Raw genomic sequence first — 15,697 nt, forward strand, 5'->3', positions numbered from 1 at the left:
CTGTTAACTCCATTCTGCCATGTTCTCATTAAGAAACTTCTGCTGTGTGACTTTTATTTTTTCACACACCACGCTGTCTGTGCTTTTGGCTTCCTCAAGTCAGTTTTTGTCATGGTACAACATTTATTATTGTGCTTTTTCAGGAACTGGTCTCAGAAGGTAAAGATTATACACATCAGTACTACTAAAAATAAACATATACATTCTTGTCAGCAGATTTATAATGATTTAAAACATACTTTTTTTGTAAGTACATTTTTGTACAACTGAATATCAATTTAAATGCGTTAATTTATGAATGAACAGTGAATATTATGAGATACTTATGAAAGCAGTTTTGTACATGGAATTGATATTCAAGAAACAAAATATAAATACATCGCACAATGTATTACATTTGCAAGACATTTTTATTTCTTCTGTACATATGATTCAATACACATGGTAAATAAAACCAATTAAAATGTGCAGAGCAACGTGGTATCATCCTACTGATCCGTGTCCTCAATGAAGCAGTCAGAATCACATCCCCTTGCAACATTAGTAGGTATAAGAAATGCATCAGAAAGAAATACTGCATAGAACAAATGTTATAGTTCTAACACCCAGTACAGACAGTGTTCCAGGAGAGGTTAATGGCTACAATCTGATGAACCAGATGTATTTGGAAGTTACATATTTATCTAAGCTATATTGAGACCGCAGTGGTGCTTTAAATTCCACAGGGTTTTTAAAGTCACCTGGGTGTCCTTCTATGAGCTATCGTTTCACTAGAACAGGGATCACTAGAACATGGATTGTATTCTTTTTTCCCACAACACAAAATCAAACTGTAGGTCCACTAGATCATTTTAAGTGTGCTGGGTCAGATCTGGGGTGAAACAGCCAAAGACTTTACAAAATAAATGCTCTTTTTGGACTTGCTCTGCCAATACTTTTCATATTGGGTCAGCTTACTCATTTCAGTATAAAATAATATGCAATCTCTTCAAATAATCATTATACAGGTACAGTGCCATTGTTTCTTAATTTACAATAAGCAGCTGTTAAGCAACAGTGCTCTGTACAGTGAAAAATGTGACAGTACAGTTCCTGCTTCTGTGTTCAAAGTTTGAACAGAGACCCTCACTAAAGAATGCATCCAGGTCCTTTCTTTGTTCTGTTAAACATATGCATTTTTGTCAAAATGTTTTGGTGGATTTACATTGCCTCTGGCAGACCTCACATCTGCTGCCATGTTCTGCACTTTAGTTCGAGAGGAGATAAAGGAGGCTGCTCCACTGTATGTGTAACCTGCCCTGTGAGAGAAAGGAGGAATATGTCAATCAATCAACACGTTTTACAGAGTTTGAGTGATTTAGTTGGTTTTACTGAACTCTCCCAATGTGTTTGATCTCAGATGTTTTGGTTACGCTTTACAATCTCTTGAAACCCCCTGCCCACTGTATTGTACACACAAAAAAAAAAAAAAAAACTGTCAAACTTGTTTCCTCTAACATTAGTCTAATTTTAAAAGCATTGGCTCTATCAAAAAACAAATGAATTTAAAGAAGCAAATCAAGTTTAATGTTTACGAATCTGTTCTATACTGTTGGTGAAATAAAAATAAAAAATCAAGAGCAGTCTAAAATAGTTTTAGGAATCTGCATTTTATTCATAAATCCTATTCTTTAAATTGCTCATGAGATTAAGCTTTGTGAATAGGACTCTGCTTTTGTAACACTATAAGATATTAGATATTATAAGATACAGTACAAAATGCCTTTCATACACTGATCAGGTCTCATATACATAATACTTGGGTCTATATTCTTTAAACGAACTTTGATATCCAACCACATCCTCTTCAGAATAAGTTCAGAATGCCTTGTGATTACCTGAAGCAATGCCATATGGTTTGTGCCCCACTGTGTTCTTGTTCATGTAAATGAGTTCTACAAACAGTAATGATCTTTTCAACAATCTTTAATCATTTGCTACACCTGTGACGCTACACCCGTGACTCCACATCTCCAACTTGCAAATGAACTCCTTCCTGTATTTATTAAATGTCCAAACTCCATATCATGAACAGACCATTTCCAGTCACGGTGTGAGCCATGGTCCACCCCTCTTAGGTAATGACAGTGTTTGACCTTGGTTGACTATGGATTGGATCATGGTCAACTAAAATAAAAATGTACAAAGTGTGAGTGAGCGTTTTGTAGCAATGAAATAAAGATCTGTACTTATTAAAATTAACCCTGAATTTACTTTAGTCCATCACCAACAGCAAGACAAAAAAGAGAACGGTGTTGCTCCTCTTGCTGTTCCTGTACTTATTTAAGGAATGACCTTTGTCTCTCAATGTATTTGAAGATGGAATAATCACACACCTGAGTGAGCTACAACAACACAAGAACGCCTGCATCTGTGTTTGGAGTTTCTCCTTTAACTGCAAGCCTGCATTCTTTTGTGCTCCTTAGTCGTCATTCTGGTTAATCAAAACAGACTGCAGCAGTAGTGCATATCTGATAGGAAATTCACTGTCAGAAAACAGAACTTTAAAGAACAAACTGGGACACGTGAAGCCACAGAGCACTTTGTTACATCCATAATGGATGATCATCTTTTCTTTTTTTTTTTTAATGTCCCCAGTTCAGACGTTCAGACCTTGAACAAGGCAACGTTGTACTGCACCTGATATACCACTGGATAAGATCTGACATTATACATCAACAAAGAAAACCTTTCATTTAAAGAATTATTTATTTGTCTAATGTCATCACTGGAAGCTTCTCTTGGCTAGGCTGAAAACCATTTACAGAATTTGCCGACGACATTTTATGTTATTAAAAATGTTTATCTTGTCAGTTGAAATATTACCTCAAACATTAGACTTGTAAAGCTTCATTAAAACCAATATTAGATTTTGGCTGTCTGAAACTGTGAACATTATTGCAGAGAGGGCAAGGCATGTACAGCTACAGCCAAAAGTTTTGCATGACCTATAGAATTAACTAAGTTTGTTTCTTAAAGTCAGATGAAATCTGCTGAATAATGTTATGTTAACATATTTAATTACATATCTCTTTGTAGTTTTCCATATACTTATTGAAAAACTGACAAAAATTGAAAAATATGACATGAAATACTGTACTACTATAATAGCTTTGTACAGACTTTGCGAGCTCCACCGGATTTGAATGTACTTGAATAAGAGGTTTCTTTACCATTGACACATTGAGATAGGAAGTAGGCTGTTGGTCAAACTCACCTTTTGTTTGTCCCATCGCCTGCCATGGAGAAACAGAGAGCAATCCCCCCAAGGATGCAGAGTGCCGAGCCTGCCCATCCTATGAACAAAGCAGCACCTAATTCATATCTGAAAGAGAGCAACAGCGATATAACATTTCACTCAGTCAAAATATCAACCACCTGTGCTCACTAGGCACCCGGCCAGCAGGGTTCATTGTTGCATGATGAGGAGAAGCAGTGCCTGCCTGTTTTGCCTCCATAACCCGATGGCGCGCCAGAGCCAATGCAACGCTCCCTTCAAAATACCCAGTGAAGACGCGACTTCTCACTGCCAGGACGCAAACCTGCTCTCCCCTGACTGCATGACTCACCCTGCACACCACGTGGCTGTGTATTTACCAGGTGAGCCACTTGCGTCACCCACAAACGACATTCTTATAAGTTTGGTGGTCTTCTAACTGTTGTTCTGTTTCCTTATTATAGTTATTTCATGAATAATAAGTCACACAAAAAGCTTAACATTTACTGTGTACTGCTTTTTATCATCCTTGTGTCATCAGTCTCTGTTGTCTGAATATCATGCAATGTATAATTTTTTTCCCAAACAAAAAAAAAGCACATGATATGAGAGAAGCAGTCGTGACCTCATGCAATCCTTTTGGCCTATGCAAATCAAAGAAGACTCAATAACAGTTTAACCAGCACTGTGTAAGAAAAAAAAAGAAAATTGCTTTTGTATTACTTACTTTTGTGCTATATAAGTGGGGTCAAAAAACTCGGATGTAATTCTGTGTGCATACAGCGAGCATGCGGTCACAGATGACAAACCTGTAAAAATGAACACAAGTGTTAAAGTTTCTCCAGGAGCATGAAAGAATAGGATGTTATAAACAAAACATGGACAATATTTACCGCCAAGTATGAAATGTATTCCTGCCAGACAAGCAATTCTAGCTTTGGTCTTATCTGATCCTCCAATCTTGGTACACTTCATCCCAACCAAGGCGAGTATGCTTCCAAAAAATCCCAGGCAGACAGCAGCAATCATGAGGCCTCTGCAGACTTGGATGTAACCTGTTCACCATGACAATGCAATCCATTGTTAACAGTTTTTCCTTATTTCTAAGCTTTATTCTTTCATTGGCCCAATTAAGGACTTTATGGAAATTGAATATAGAGTACTGTTCCAAGAAACAAAATCGGGAATAATTTATAGTGGCAGGAATTCAAGTTACATATCCCATAAAATGTTATTTCCTTTTGAACCCCCAAGAAATATATATCTATTAATTTGCACTGTTTTTCAAATGAAGAACCTATTTTCTTTTCTTTAAAAAAAAAAAAAAAAAATTTGAATGCCTAATTATTTTCCCCTGTGATTTTCTGCACAATTTAGAATGCCTAATTATTTCCCCATCACTGCAGCAATTCCCCACAGCGCTCAGGATAACTGAAGGGTTAGTGGGCATCCTCTGATCCCATAACCAAGCCAGCTTGGTCTTCTGCAGCCAGGAAGTTGAAGGCAGATGGCCAGTGGGATCCAGGTGAGCCACTTGGGGATCCCCTCTTTCCCTATATTCTATATTGTGTCCAGCACCAGGCGCGGTGTAAATCTGTAGATTCACTCTCAGCACATTTGCTTATCCAGGCAGAGATAAGAAAATTGACCATGGAATTGTAACCATAATAACAGTACTAATTGCAAGATTCAGCAGGCCATTTAAAAAGCATATTAAAATAAAAAAAGGTAAAGGTAGGATCAGTTTTATTTTCTAAACATGACTTGCATAACATAAACCACAAAAGGATTGTTCGTGTGATACAATTCTGTAATGATAAACTGAAGAACTAGATTTTAGAGAAGCGATTCCTGGAACAACACTGGTATGGATTTTTAAAAAAAATCTGAAACCAGCAAATATTACACAAAATTATATTTTACTTTTTATATCACCGTAGCCCTGCTGTAAAATTTAGATTTGTATTATGATTTAAAATGTGCATTTTTAGAACAGGGTCTCCCTCTCCACCCCCAGTGGATTTTGTATTATTTTTTCAGACAAAATGGCATGCATTAAAAAAGACATTACATAATAATATGAATAAAGGTGTACAGTATATACTGTAGAAGCAACTTACAGGACTGCTTTCAGCCAGAACTATTAAACAAAAATGCTAAATTTAGAAATACTAGTACTAATACATTCAAGGACAAGCGTTTTGACTAGAATACATTTCATTAAATTTGCCTATCATTTTCATTTGAGCCCAGGAAAGAGATTCAATATTTCATATACATTTATAATTCCCACGATGTAGCTGTAAAAGATTACAATCAAGAAGGTATGAAAAGGCAAACACTTAAAATTCACTTAGGGGCTTTTCGACAGGCCTGATTTAGTTGGGAATATTAGATTGCTAGGTAGCACCTAAAGTAACTGGAGCATAAGCAAAATGACTTCAGGGGCCTATAAAGGTGTAATTTATCTCCAGGTCTCCTAGGAGAACTGCTAAACATTGACATTTAGTAAAATAAATGACTCCCACATAAAATAACAAATGCAGACACTTCAAACTAGTCATTTTTTGGGTGACCAGGAGTTTTTAGGAGCTATAATTAAAATATTGAAAGGAGAATATGAGCCGGAAAGATGATTAAATGAGTTAACCTCTGAACATAGTAATGGTACTGGACAAACACATCAGAGGTTTTTCTCAACCAATGTTTCTCATTAACAAACTTTATACACCTTAATGTTTAAAACATGGTTTGTGCTTAAAATGCCATTTTAGTCTTTTTTACTACAATTAACAGAAGCACTGGAATTTCAAAATAGTTATAGTGTTAACAAGTGCAGTATAACTTGTGTTGTTACATTAATGTTGAATCAAGCATGTTCACAATCATGGGTCTGCTGAATTTTAAGATGCACACAAAACGTAAAAATAAGTAATTTTAAAATAAGTAATTCAATTATGGAGGTAAAGACGAACATGAAGTATTGCAGTTACTAGATACTGTTAACAATTCCTTTTTGAACCACTTATAAAAAAAAAAAACATTGTCTCTCCCCGAAACTTCCCCAGGTAGCAGGTGCTTTTTTACTGAACCGTTTTCACTGTGAAGTTTTCAGTTTTTCATGATAAAGCGATAAAAGAGAGAGACTCATATTTAAGTCTGGTATGATACAAATAGAAAAGTAAATCTTTCCTCATATTAAGATGCAAGTGTGAGAGAAAAACATGGAAATACTCAACTTCATTTAAATAAAGTAAAGTCCATTGTAATTTTTGCCTGGGGAACAGCTGAATGGAAAAGCTCCTCGAGCTACTAAAGCTGAAGCATTGATAAGCCAAGGAGGCAGAAGGTGAGGCACCACTACAGGAAAATGGATAAAGAAGATTGCATACCCTCCAGTGCCAGCATGGATGGGAAGTCCTTGCAGTTGGACACTCCGGTTGAGTCTGTGACGCAGGTCTTCCAGAGGTTGGACCAGAAGGTGGCAGTGGTAATGACAGTGCCATCGATTGAAGACACTTTCCAGTAGTCAGTGGGTAAGGTAGAGGATATTAGGATCCAGCCTGAAACAGCCAGGGTGAAGGCAAGCATCTCCACACCCATGTTACTCATTTTTAGGCAATTTCTGAAATGCTCAGACCCTTGAAAAATTAAGCTGGAATCTCTGTTTCTTTACACAGTAGTAAAAGCACTACTGGGCTATTGACTTGTCTCCTCCTTAACTGCTGAGCTGCTATTAGTGGAAACTGAAGCTGGAAAAACAGAACCCGTAGGATGTGATCCCACTCCCTCTCAAACTTTCGGAGGTTAAATATTCCTGGAGCAGTTATTATTAAAATGGGAGGGGTCAATCAGTACATTTGCATCACCAGCAGCTGACCAATAGGTTTGACTTTCATCTCAGTCTGAAGGCCACACTGTTTGCAAAGATCATTTCTGCTGAGTAGAAGTCTTGTTTGCAGCCCCGGGATGCAGGACCTTAGTGGTGATGGGATAGTTGTGTAATGACGTTTATCAAGACAGGTAATATAAGTGGGCTTTTATTTCTATACTTTGATTAACTGATCCTCTTCTAGATTGTTCATTGTCCTGTTTTTCCCCCTTGTCCTTCACGTAACCAGAAAGAACTGTCTTCAAAAGTGTGTCAGATAGAACACCATTGAAGGATACCAATGTTTGTTAATTATACATACATCTAAGTATATGTATTATAGAATAATTGTCATCTTTATAGTTCTGGTCCTGACCAACTATTCATAATATACAGTAGGAGGAAGACATAGATTTGAAACATGATTAAGTATGTAATGAGTCTTGAATAGATTTTGATGCTTACAAATTCAGAATATAGAAAAAAATAATTTGTAATGACATGTACATACTTACAGTTAAATTATTGACTCGTTCTGAATTGTATTTTTCATAACGGTACTAGTTTACTAATTTTGATTGCTTTAATATAATTGATTGGTTAATACTTGGACTGTTTATAATGGCTTCAATTAAAAACTGAGTTAGAAGGGGTAAGATCACTCAAATAAGATGTGAGGCAGTTTTGTTTAGCTGAAAATGCAAATTCTGGTCTGTGGTGAAAAGTATTTTTAACCCTCAGGAGTTTTCTTGAAAGGAAATGGGATTCTTGTTTTTCACCTTTGCTCTTGCTAATGATCATTTTCAATACCTATCCTGCAAATATGATAGAAAAATGCAATTCAACTAAACCTTTAGAACTTTCAACTAAACTAGAACAGCAGTAAAGTGTAAACTGAAACTGATGTTTTTAAAAGTTTTTGCACCAGGTGTTTTCAGTGTTGTCATTCAGTTTTCACTGGCTTTTGAAGTCTATAGGGACATTAATAAATCATCTTTTCCAGAATCTGATGCCATCATCCTAGATCTCCTGTTATTATACTTTCGGTAGCACTATCTTTGACAAATATCATAAATGATTTTCAGCAAAAGCAGCAGCTCTCTTTCAGCAATGGAGTCAATGTATCAATAGAGAAATAATGACTTACAGTGCCTATAGAAAGTCTACGCCCCCTTTCAAAATGTTCACCTTTTGTTGCCTTATAGCCTGGAATTAAAATTCATTAGAAATTTGTAGAAAATTAATTAAAAATAAAAACTGAAATAGCTTGGTTTGATAAGAGTCCACCCCCCTTGTAATAGCAATCCTAAATTAGCTCAGGTGTAACCAATTGCCTTCAGAATCAAACATCAAGTTAAGTAGCCTCCTCTTGTGTTAAATTGTAGTGATTCACATGATTTGAGGACAAATTCAGCATTCTTGTAGGTTCCCCCTGCTGGGTAGTGCATTTCAAAGCAAAGACTCAACCATGAGCACCAAGGTGCTTTCAAAAGAACTCCGGGACAAAGTTGTTGAAAGGCACAAATCAGGGGATGGGTATAAAAAAAGATCAAAGACCTTGAATATCCCTTGGAGCAGTCAAGACGATTATTAAGAAGTGGAAGGTGTATTGCACCACCAAGACCCTGCCTAGATCAGACCGTCTCTCCAAACTGGATGACCAAGCAAGAAGGAGACTGATCAGAGACTGGTCAAAGTGTGCATGTGACAGCAATATCCCAGCACTCCACAAATCTGGCCTGTATGGTACAATGGCAAGAAGGAAGCCATTACTCAAGTAAGCCCACCTCGAATCGACAAAACTAAATGTTTTAGGGACTTTTCGACAGGCCTGATTTAGTTGGGAATATTAGATTAGATGCAAAGCACAGCGCATCACCCAAAGAACACCATCCCTACTATGAAGCATGGTGGTGGCAGCATCATGTTATGGTGATGTTTCTCATTGGCAAGGACTGGGGCACTCATCAGGATAGAAGGGAAAATGAAAAATCCTTGAGGAAAACCTGCTGCCCTCTGCAAAAAAGCTGAAACTGGGACGAAAATTCACCTTTCAGCATGACAACGACCCAAAGCACACAGCCAAAGCTACATTGGAGTTGCTAAGGAACAAAAAGGTAAATGTCCTTGAGTGGCCCAGTCAAAGCCCCGACCTAAATCCAATCTAAAATTTGTGGCATGACTTGAAGATTGTTGTCCATCAACACTCCCCAAGGAACTTGACAGAGCTTGAACAGTTTTGTAAAGAAGAATGGTCAAATATTGTCAAATCTAGGTGTGCAAAGTTGGTAGAGACCTATCCCAACAGACTCACAGCTGTAATTGCTGCCAAAGGTGCTTCCACCAAGTTATTAACTCAGGGGCGGTGGAGACTTATCCAATTATGATGTTTCAGTTTTCTATTTTTAATATATAATTTTTTTCTCAATAAAAACTTTTTCCCCTTAACGCGTGGAGATAAGTGGAAAAAAAAATTAATCATTTAAAAGCATGAAACTCTGAGGCACTGACACAACAAAATTTGAAAAAAGTTCAAGGGGGTGTAGACTTTCTATAGGCGCTGTATATGCGGGTCTCCACTCCATCTTTTGCGTAGTCTGTAGCTCTTAAATCACTTTGCATGGATGTGTTCCTCCCCAGCTACACTCACTGTGTAATTCTACTACTAATCACCAAAATACTTAACTTTCTTAAGTCCACAAGTTTGCGCCTTTACTAATAAGTATACTCACAGACACTTGATACAGCCACTGCATTCACACACTTTGCTAATTATCTGACACACTGTGATTGGTTGTGTACAGGTGAGTTATAATCCAGTTGGAAAGGTATTTTATTGTATCCAGGTCTGCAGATCAAATAATAAGAAGCAGGCAATATACAACAATGTGTATTGCACTGCCTAAATAATAATGGGTTGCAGTCCCAGTCTGGCCCACAATAATACTAACACGTTCACCAGTTCTAGGTGTGTGCAATAGTGTTTGTGGTGGGTGATACAGTTTATTTAGTGACAATAGTGCAGTGCTGTTCTGGGTTAGTGCTGGCCCTTGGCGACAGCTCCGGAATCTTGTTTAGCTGTCTAGTAACACAAGACAATTACAGACAAACAAAACCAAACACTTATAAATGTCTCTTTATTATTTCTCATGGGGTCTCTCACACAGTCCTTACGGTTCAATAGGTTTTAAACCAAGTGAAGGAGCAGATACATCGCTTCAACCCCTATTTATACCGTCACTCATGACCTCTTGGTAAACGATTGCAGCAGCTCCTGTAATTCATGGCTGCCACATCATTTACCTTCCGGGTCAATGAGTTAGTGTACCGAAGCTCTGTCTCCTACATGACCGACTTCCTTTTAACCCTTGGAACGAAGTGTCAGGCCAAGTAGTCCAGAGTATTCTGTTCTCGTTATCGCCCTCACAGGTTGGGAGGGAGATTTACCACCAAGAATCATTGTCTTTCTGTCACAGTGCTCCACAATATAAAGTGAATAAGAAACTGCTTCCTGTAACTTTAGGGAGAAGCTGTTCTGAGTAGACTTCTTTCAAAACGAACATTTGCTTCAGATGAGTAGCCCTTAGATAAACAATCAACATTTACCACTAGAGAGCAGTAATAGAGGTAAAGTCATTTTCACAAAATAAATTGAGCCATTTGTCAGAATAGGCCTTCTGTCTGGGAAATCATGTATCTGTAACATGTCTGCAACAACAGCTCATGTAAAACTTAACAAATAAATAAATGACTGCAATTCTTAATTAAAATCAAATACAAGTTAAGTAAAAAAAAAAGATCATTTATATGACTGATGACTGGAATGCAGTAACTTTAATGAGCATTATTTATGTTGCAATGTGTTACAAATCCACAAAAGGTATAAACATCATAAAATAAAATATCCTTGCTGCATGGGTTACACAGTGTATAAAATGTTCAACCTATATAATGTGCAAATGTCTGATACCAGTTACTGGTGCATCTGGGACAGTGGTTACGCTCAGGTTTTGCAGGCTGTTGAGGAAAGGGAAAGGAAGCACAGTGTATTTGGAGAACATTGTTGCATTAACATTCTGATTTAAACCCCCTGTTTTAAGAATTGTATGAGAATGTTGTGGGGATTATTAACTGAAGTCTGGCTGTGAATGTGTTCTCATCATTACTGCAGCCGTTCTGGATAAAACTGGATGGGAAACAAACCTTTGCCTTATAATGTAACCAGTGTTTAATTGTAGCAATGATCCACCCCACAATCCTTAAACGTGCTAAGCAATGTTTTAAAAAACATTTTATTACTTTTTATTAGACGAAACAATGTAATCATCTGTCAATGTTTCATTCTTTACACATTTCTTTAATTTGGGGTTGACAGATTTTCAAAGGTAAACACTACAGATTGAACATAAATGAAACTATTTCCAAGTGCCTATTGACTTTCTGTGCTGTAATTCACATGGTTTGTAGCCCAACCACTGGGCAGAAACTTACAGACAGTACAGAAAGACACCAAGAGGCCATATCCTGAATTAAAGCTGAAAATGTGGTAACTTTGCTCATGCTAATAAGTGGTAAGGAAATTGATTTTAAAACATCGTTGACTTTTCTTACACATTTTATCAAGAAAACTCCAAGGTATGGGTCATCAGCTTTTATTGGACTGCAAAGTACAAAGTACAATGCAATACAAGATGAATATTTTAGAAAAAAGGATAGATTGGTTATAGTCACCTGCCCCCACTGACATGCCCCCTTCTTACTGCATAATCAGCCAACAGCTTCTCTTAAGGTGATTGCAGATAGTTAATATAGTATTATAGTATTAACAAGTTTTACCTTCTGTGCTCTTACCGTATTTATACAGATATCAAATGTACAGTTTTGAAAGGAACATGCTTTATAGTTAGCATGTATTTAAAACCATATAAAAACAGTGTCTGGAACCACACTAGATTAGTCTGTAGTCTAACAGTGCCTGTAACATGTATCAGACCTAGCAGTTTCATTTCTTTGCTGTTTTCAGAGGATTTTAAAGTTGATTTTTAAGTTGACTTTTTCAGAACTATGTGCTGCTTCGTGCATCTCTGATCCTTCTTGAACAAGTCTAGTTGTTTTGTTTATGTTCTCGGCTGCAGCCGCAGAATCAATGTCTTCATTGTTTCCTTATTGAAACTGTCACACGACTTCTTTCCAGTCTTTAACCAATCAGGCATGGAAACAGAACTTTCTTCCACCTGGTGTAGTGCTAGGCATTATATTTGAAATGAAAATAAATGTTTTTTCAAAACTGCAGAATTGAAACCTGTTTGTTTTAGCTGCAAAATCACTTTAAAAACAGACATGAACCTGTCACTGAGATCTTTCACCATGCAGCATGACTAGCATACAGTACCCTCACTAAACGGTTTTTATTAAAAACAATTGTGACCTTGTATTAAATCTATTACATTTGTTTTATAAGGAGCCATCCAAAATGATCACCATTTTTTGAAAGCTCACAAGGCATGTGCTGGGAGAAGGGGAGGTCTTGTACCCTTCATGATCAAAAAACAATGACACTTTGATGAAGCTGGAAATATTCATGTGACTTCCTATAAGAGCACTACAGCCATCACTTGTGTCAGAGCTCATGATATTTCACTTAATTTGCGAAAAAGGGTTCTGGTAGCACAAGTTTCCTTCACACAGTGCACCAGAACCTATAGGATGGCACTGAAGCATCAACAAGCTTTTTTTTCTTCTTTTTTTAACCTGTCTTGACCTATTAAGTTCCTTTCTGATTAAATGTGTTTATCAATAAAACAAAGTCATGTATAACAAGATCCATCACATCTGCAGTTGTGTCTGCTGTGACTGAAACTTGCAAATGGAAGATGCAGTTTATATATATTGCACAATTCATTTCACTTACCTCAATGCCATTTGGAGGACTGCCCATTTACACAACAGTATGTGGTACAATTGACTGATAAGTCTTTCCATTTACCTATGACAGGAGGTTAATAGTTAAATGTAAACTTAGCCTTTTGAAGCTAAGCTGTAAAATAAGCTCTCTTTTTTAAATGGTATAGAAAATGATAAGTGCAGTAAGTACCGCAGACAGGTGTATATTCTAAATAGGCTGTCAGTCAGTTTTTGGGGTTATAAGTTTTGGTCATAATTCACAGATTGATTCCATTATAAATAATACACCTTTTACTCATAATTAAACTGCTTAAAATATTAAAGGATAGCCTAGATCTGTTTTAATGCACTTAAGAGTTGTATCATATTTTACTGTATTTCATGTATTATGCATTTCTCTGTATTTAAAGTATTATAGATTTTCTTGTTGTTACTGCATCTTGTAAGGTGCTTTGTGATGGTGGAACACTATAAACTGTGCTATATAAAATAAGGAGTGATTGACTGATTCATTAATTCATTAATTCATTCATATAGCTATGATTTAATTTACTTCGTTAAACTACTGAGAAAAGAAAGACACATTTTGTAACTTGTTTTCAATACTAGAACAACCGAGGGGTCATATTGATATTTAAAAAAAAAATGTTACTCATGAAAGCCAGAAAACTTCATATGAAATCATCTTACTCTGGTACATTGTTCTTTATTCTAGTCCTATCTGAGGTCACTTTAAAAACACCTTATCTAGATATTATTGGAAGGTCACTGCAACACAAGTTTGGAAAAGCTGACAAACCTCCAAGACAGTGATTCATCAGATAATGGCAACATGTTCTCTGGTGTTTCTGAATCACTACTCTGGCAATGGGAATAAGACAACTAACAACTAACACAAGAAAGCTGTCTGTAGTTTCGGTTCATCAAAGAAATTGAAACGTTTAATATGCAAAAAATGCGATTCTTGAATGAAAAGCCAAACTGCACCTATCTGATCAGTGAGAAATCATCCTTGGGTTTCTTAATCTATTGTTTTGACTTCATATTTTTGTCCGAATGATAGTTATAGTTGAATGTAAAAGAGTGAAATACAAATAATTTGGTGCATTTACATGTTTTGTTTTGAATTTAAAAAATTTTATATATATATATATATATATATATATATATATATATATATATATATATATATATATTGTTTTTTAAAAGTTATATTCAAGAGGCAATATCAAAAATTATAATTTTTTATTAATACAAAATTAGTGTGGAAACCTTAACATAGACAAACACAGTAGAGTGAAAATCACCCTCCACTTTTTCTAGGGAGGAACTTGCCCTTTTTGAAGAGTCAAAAATCTGCACGGGGTGTCATGTAGTATACTCCCTCCCCCCCCCCCCCCCCCCCCCCGCACACCACCCCCCCACACACACACACACACAGTTCTTGAATTACCACAAGAGGGAGTATTGAGCTGTCTGAAAATGTATGTAACAAGTTAGAATGACTGCTGAATAAGTTATTGTCATCCAAATTGGTCTGTATGAATAAATGTACTGGTCATATCCTGGAGGTTTTACATTTAGTAAAATATCTGAAAAAAGAGTGCTTTGAGTTTTCTATACCGGATGTCACATTGGCAAAACAACTACAATACCATAAGCCTATGCCTAGTCATGTGCTCTGAACATTTTACAGAACAGATGTTTCTCATTTATGAGTTGAGGCATCATGCAACTGCAACAGGAAGTGTGTGTACATTGCTTTTAAGATGAGATTTAACCACTTTGAGGCATTGTTTAGAACAAATGGGACGGATGGCACTAGAACATAGGCACACTCAAATCTACTGAATGATTGTGTGTTGCTTGAGCATAATATAAGCATGAAAAAGCTAATTAATCTTATGACCAGCTACAGCCCTAATAAGTTAATAAGAAATGTGGTTTAAGCTACTGGAACTTAAAGTCTGTAAATACCAAACTAATTCCATAAATCATACCTGTCAAGCATTTCCACTTGTTATGTGGGTCTCAATTGTATGTTTACAGCAGCTATGGATTTTTTTTCACAAGCCTTTCTTCCAATTTGTCTTCCACTTTCTTGGTCATTTCACCTGGGCAGTGAAACAATAACAGACTGCCTGACAGCAAGCAAACAGAGCTTTCTTTAACCTACAGTTGTATAGAACCAGAGAGTATGGTTTTAAAATGAAAATACATATCTGCTATGACATGTTTTTCTTTCAAAACTGCACAGCTGAGACCTGCATTGTGAATGAATCATTCCAGCTTAAGTGGGCCAAAGTCTTGTGACGTCATTTCTCCTCAGATACACATTTGAAATGAATCATCCTTACTTTCCAGTTTGAAAATGGTCAGGTGTCTCCTGCAATGGACTGCACCCAGGGCATTCCCCTCGCAGCTCATCCACAGACCCTGGAAAACCCACGTGGCAGTGATCACAGCAGATGCCCTGCTCATTGTTTTCCATTCATTAGATAACGTGGCACAGAGGGTAGCACCAAGCCCAGAAACACTCTCTACAAAAGCCAGAGAATTTGCATTCCTGACATGGTGGCTTATTTTCAGGCTTTGAAAATGAATCATCCTCTCAAAGTGATACCCTACACTTATGATGTTCTAATGAGCTATAACCTTGAAGTGGA

General features: G+C 36.7%; 1 protein-coding gene across 1 annotated transcript; it reads right to left on the reverse strand.

Annotated features, from left to right (window-relative positions):
• Positions 1-1,162: 1,162 nt before the first annotated feature.
• On the reverse strand, positions 1,163-6,868 carry LOC121327787 (claudin-10-like). The gene is made up of 5 exons (XM_041271995.1): positions 6,649-6,868; positions 4,150-4,311; positions 3,984-4,065; positions 3,257-3,364; positions 1,163-1,298 (listed from the first exon to the last, which is right to left on the reverse strand). The coding sequence occupies exons 1-5, from the start codon at positions 6,866-6,868 to the stop codon at positions 1,163-1,165; spliced, it is 708 nt and encodes a 235-aa protein (XP_041127929.1).
• Positions 6,869-15,697: the final 8,829 nt, after the last annotated feature.

Source organism: Polyodon spathula, chromosome 15, assembly GCF_017654505.1.
Source record: "Polyodon spathula isolate WHYD16114869_AA chromosome 15, ASM1765450v1, whole genome shotgun sequence".
Taxonomy (NCBI): Eukaryota; Metazoa; Chordata; class Actinopteri; order Acipenseriformes; family Polyodontidae; genus Polyodon; species Polyodon spathula.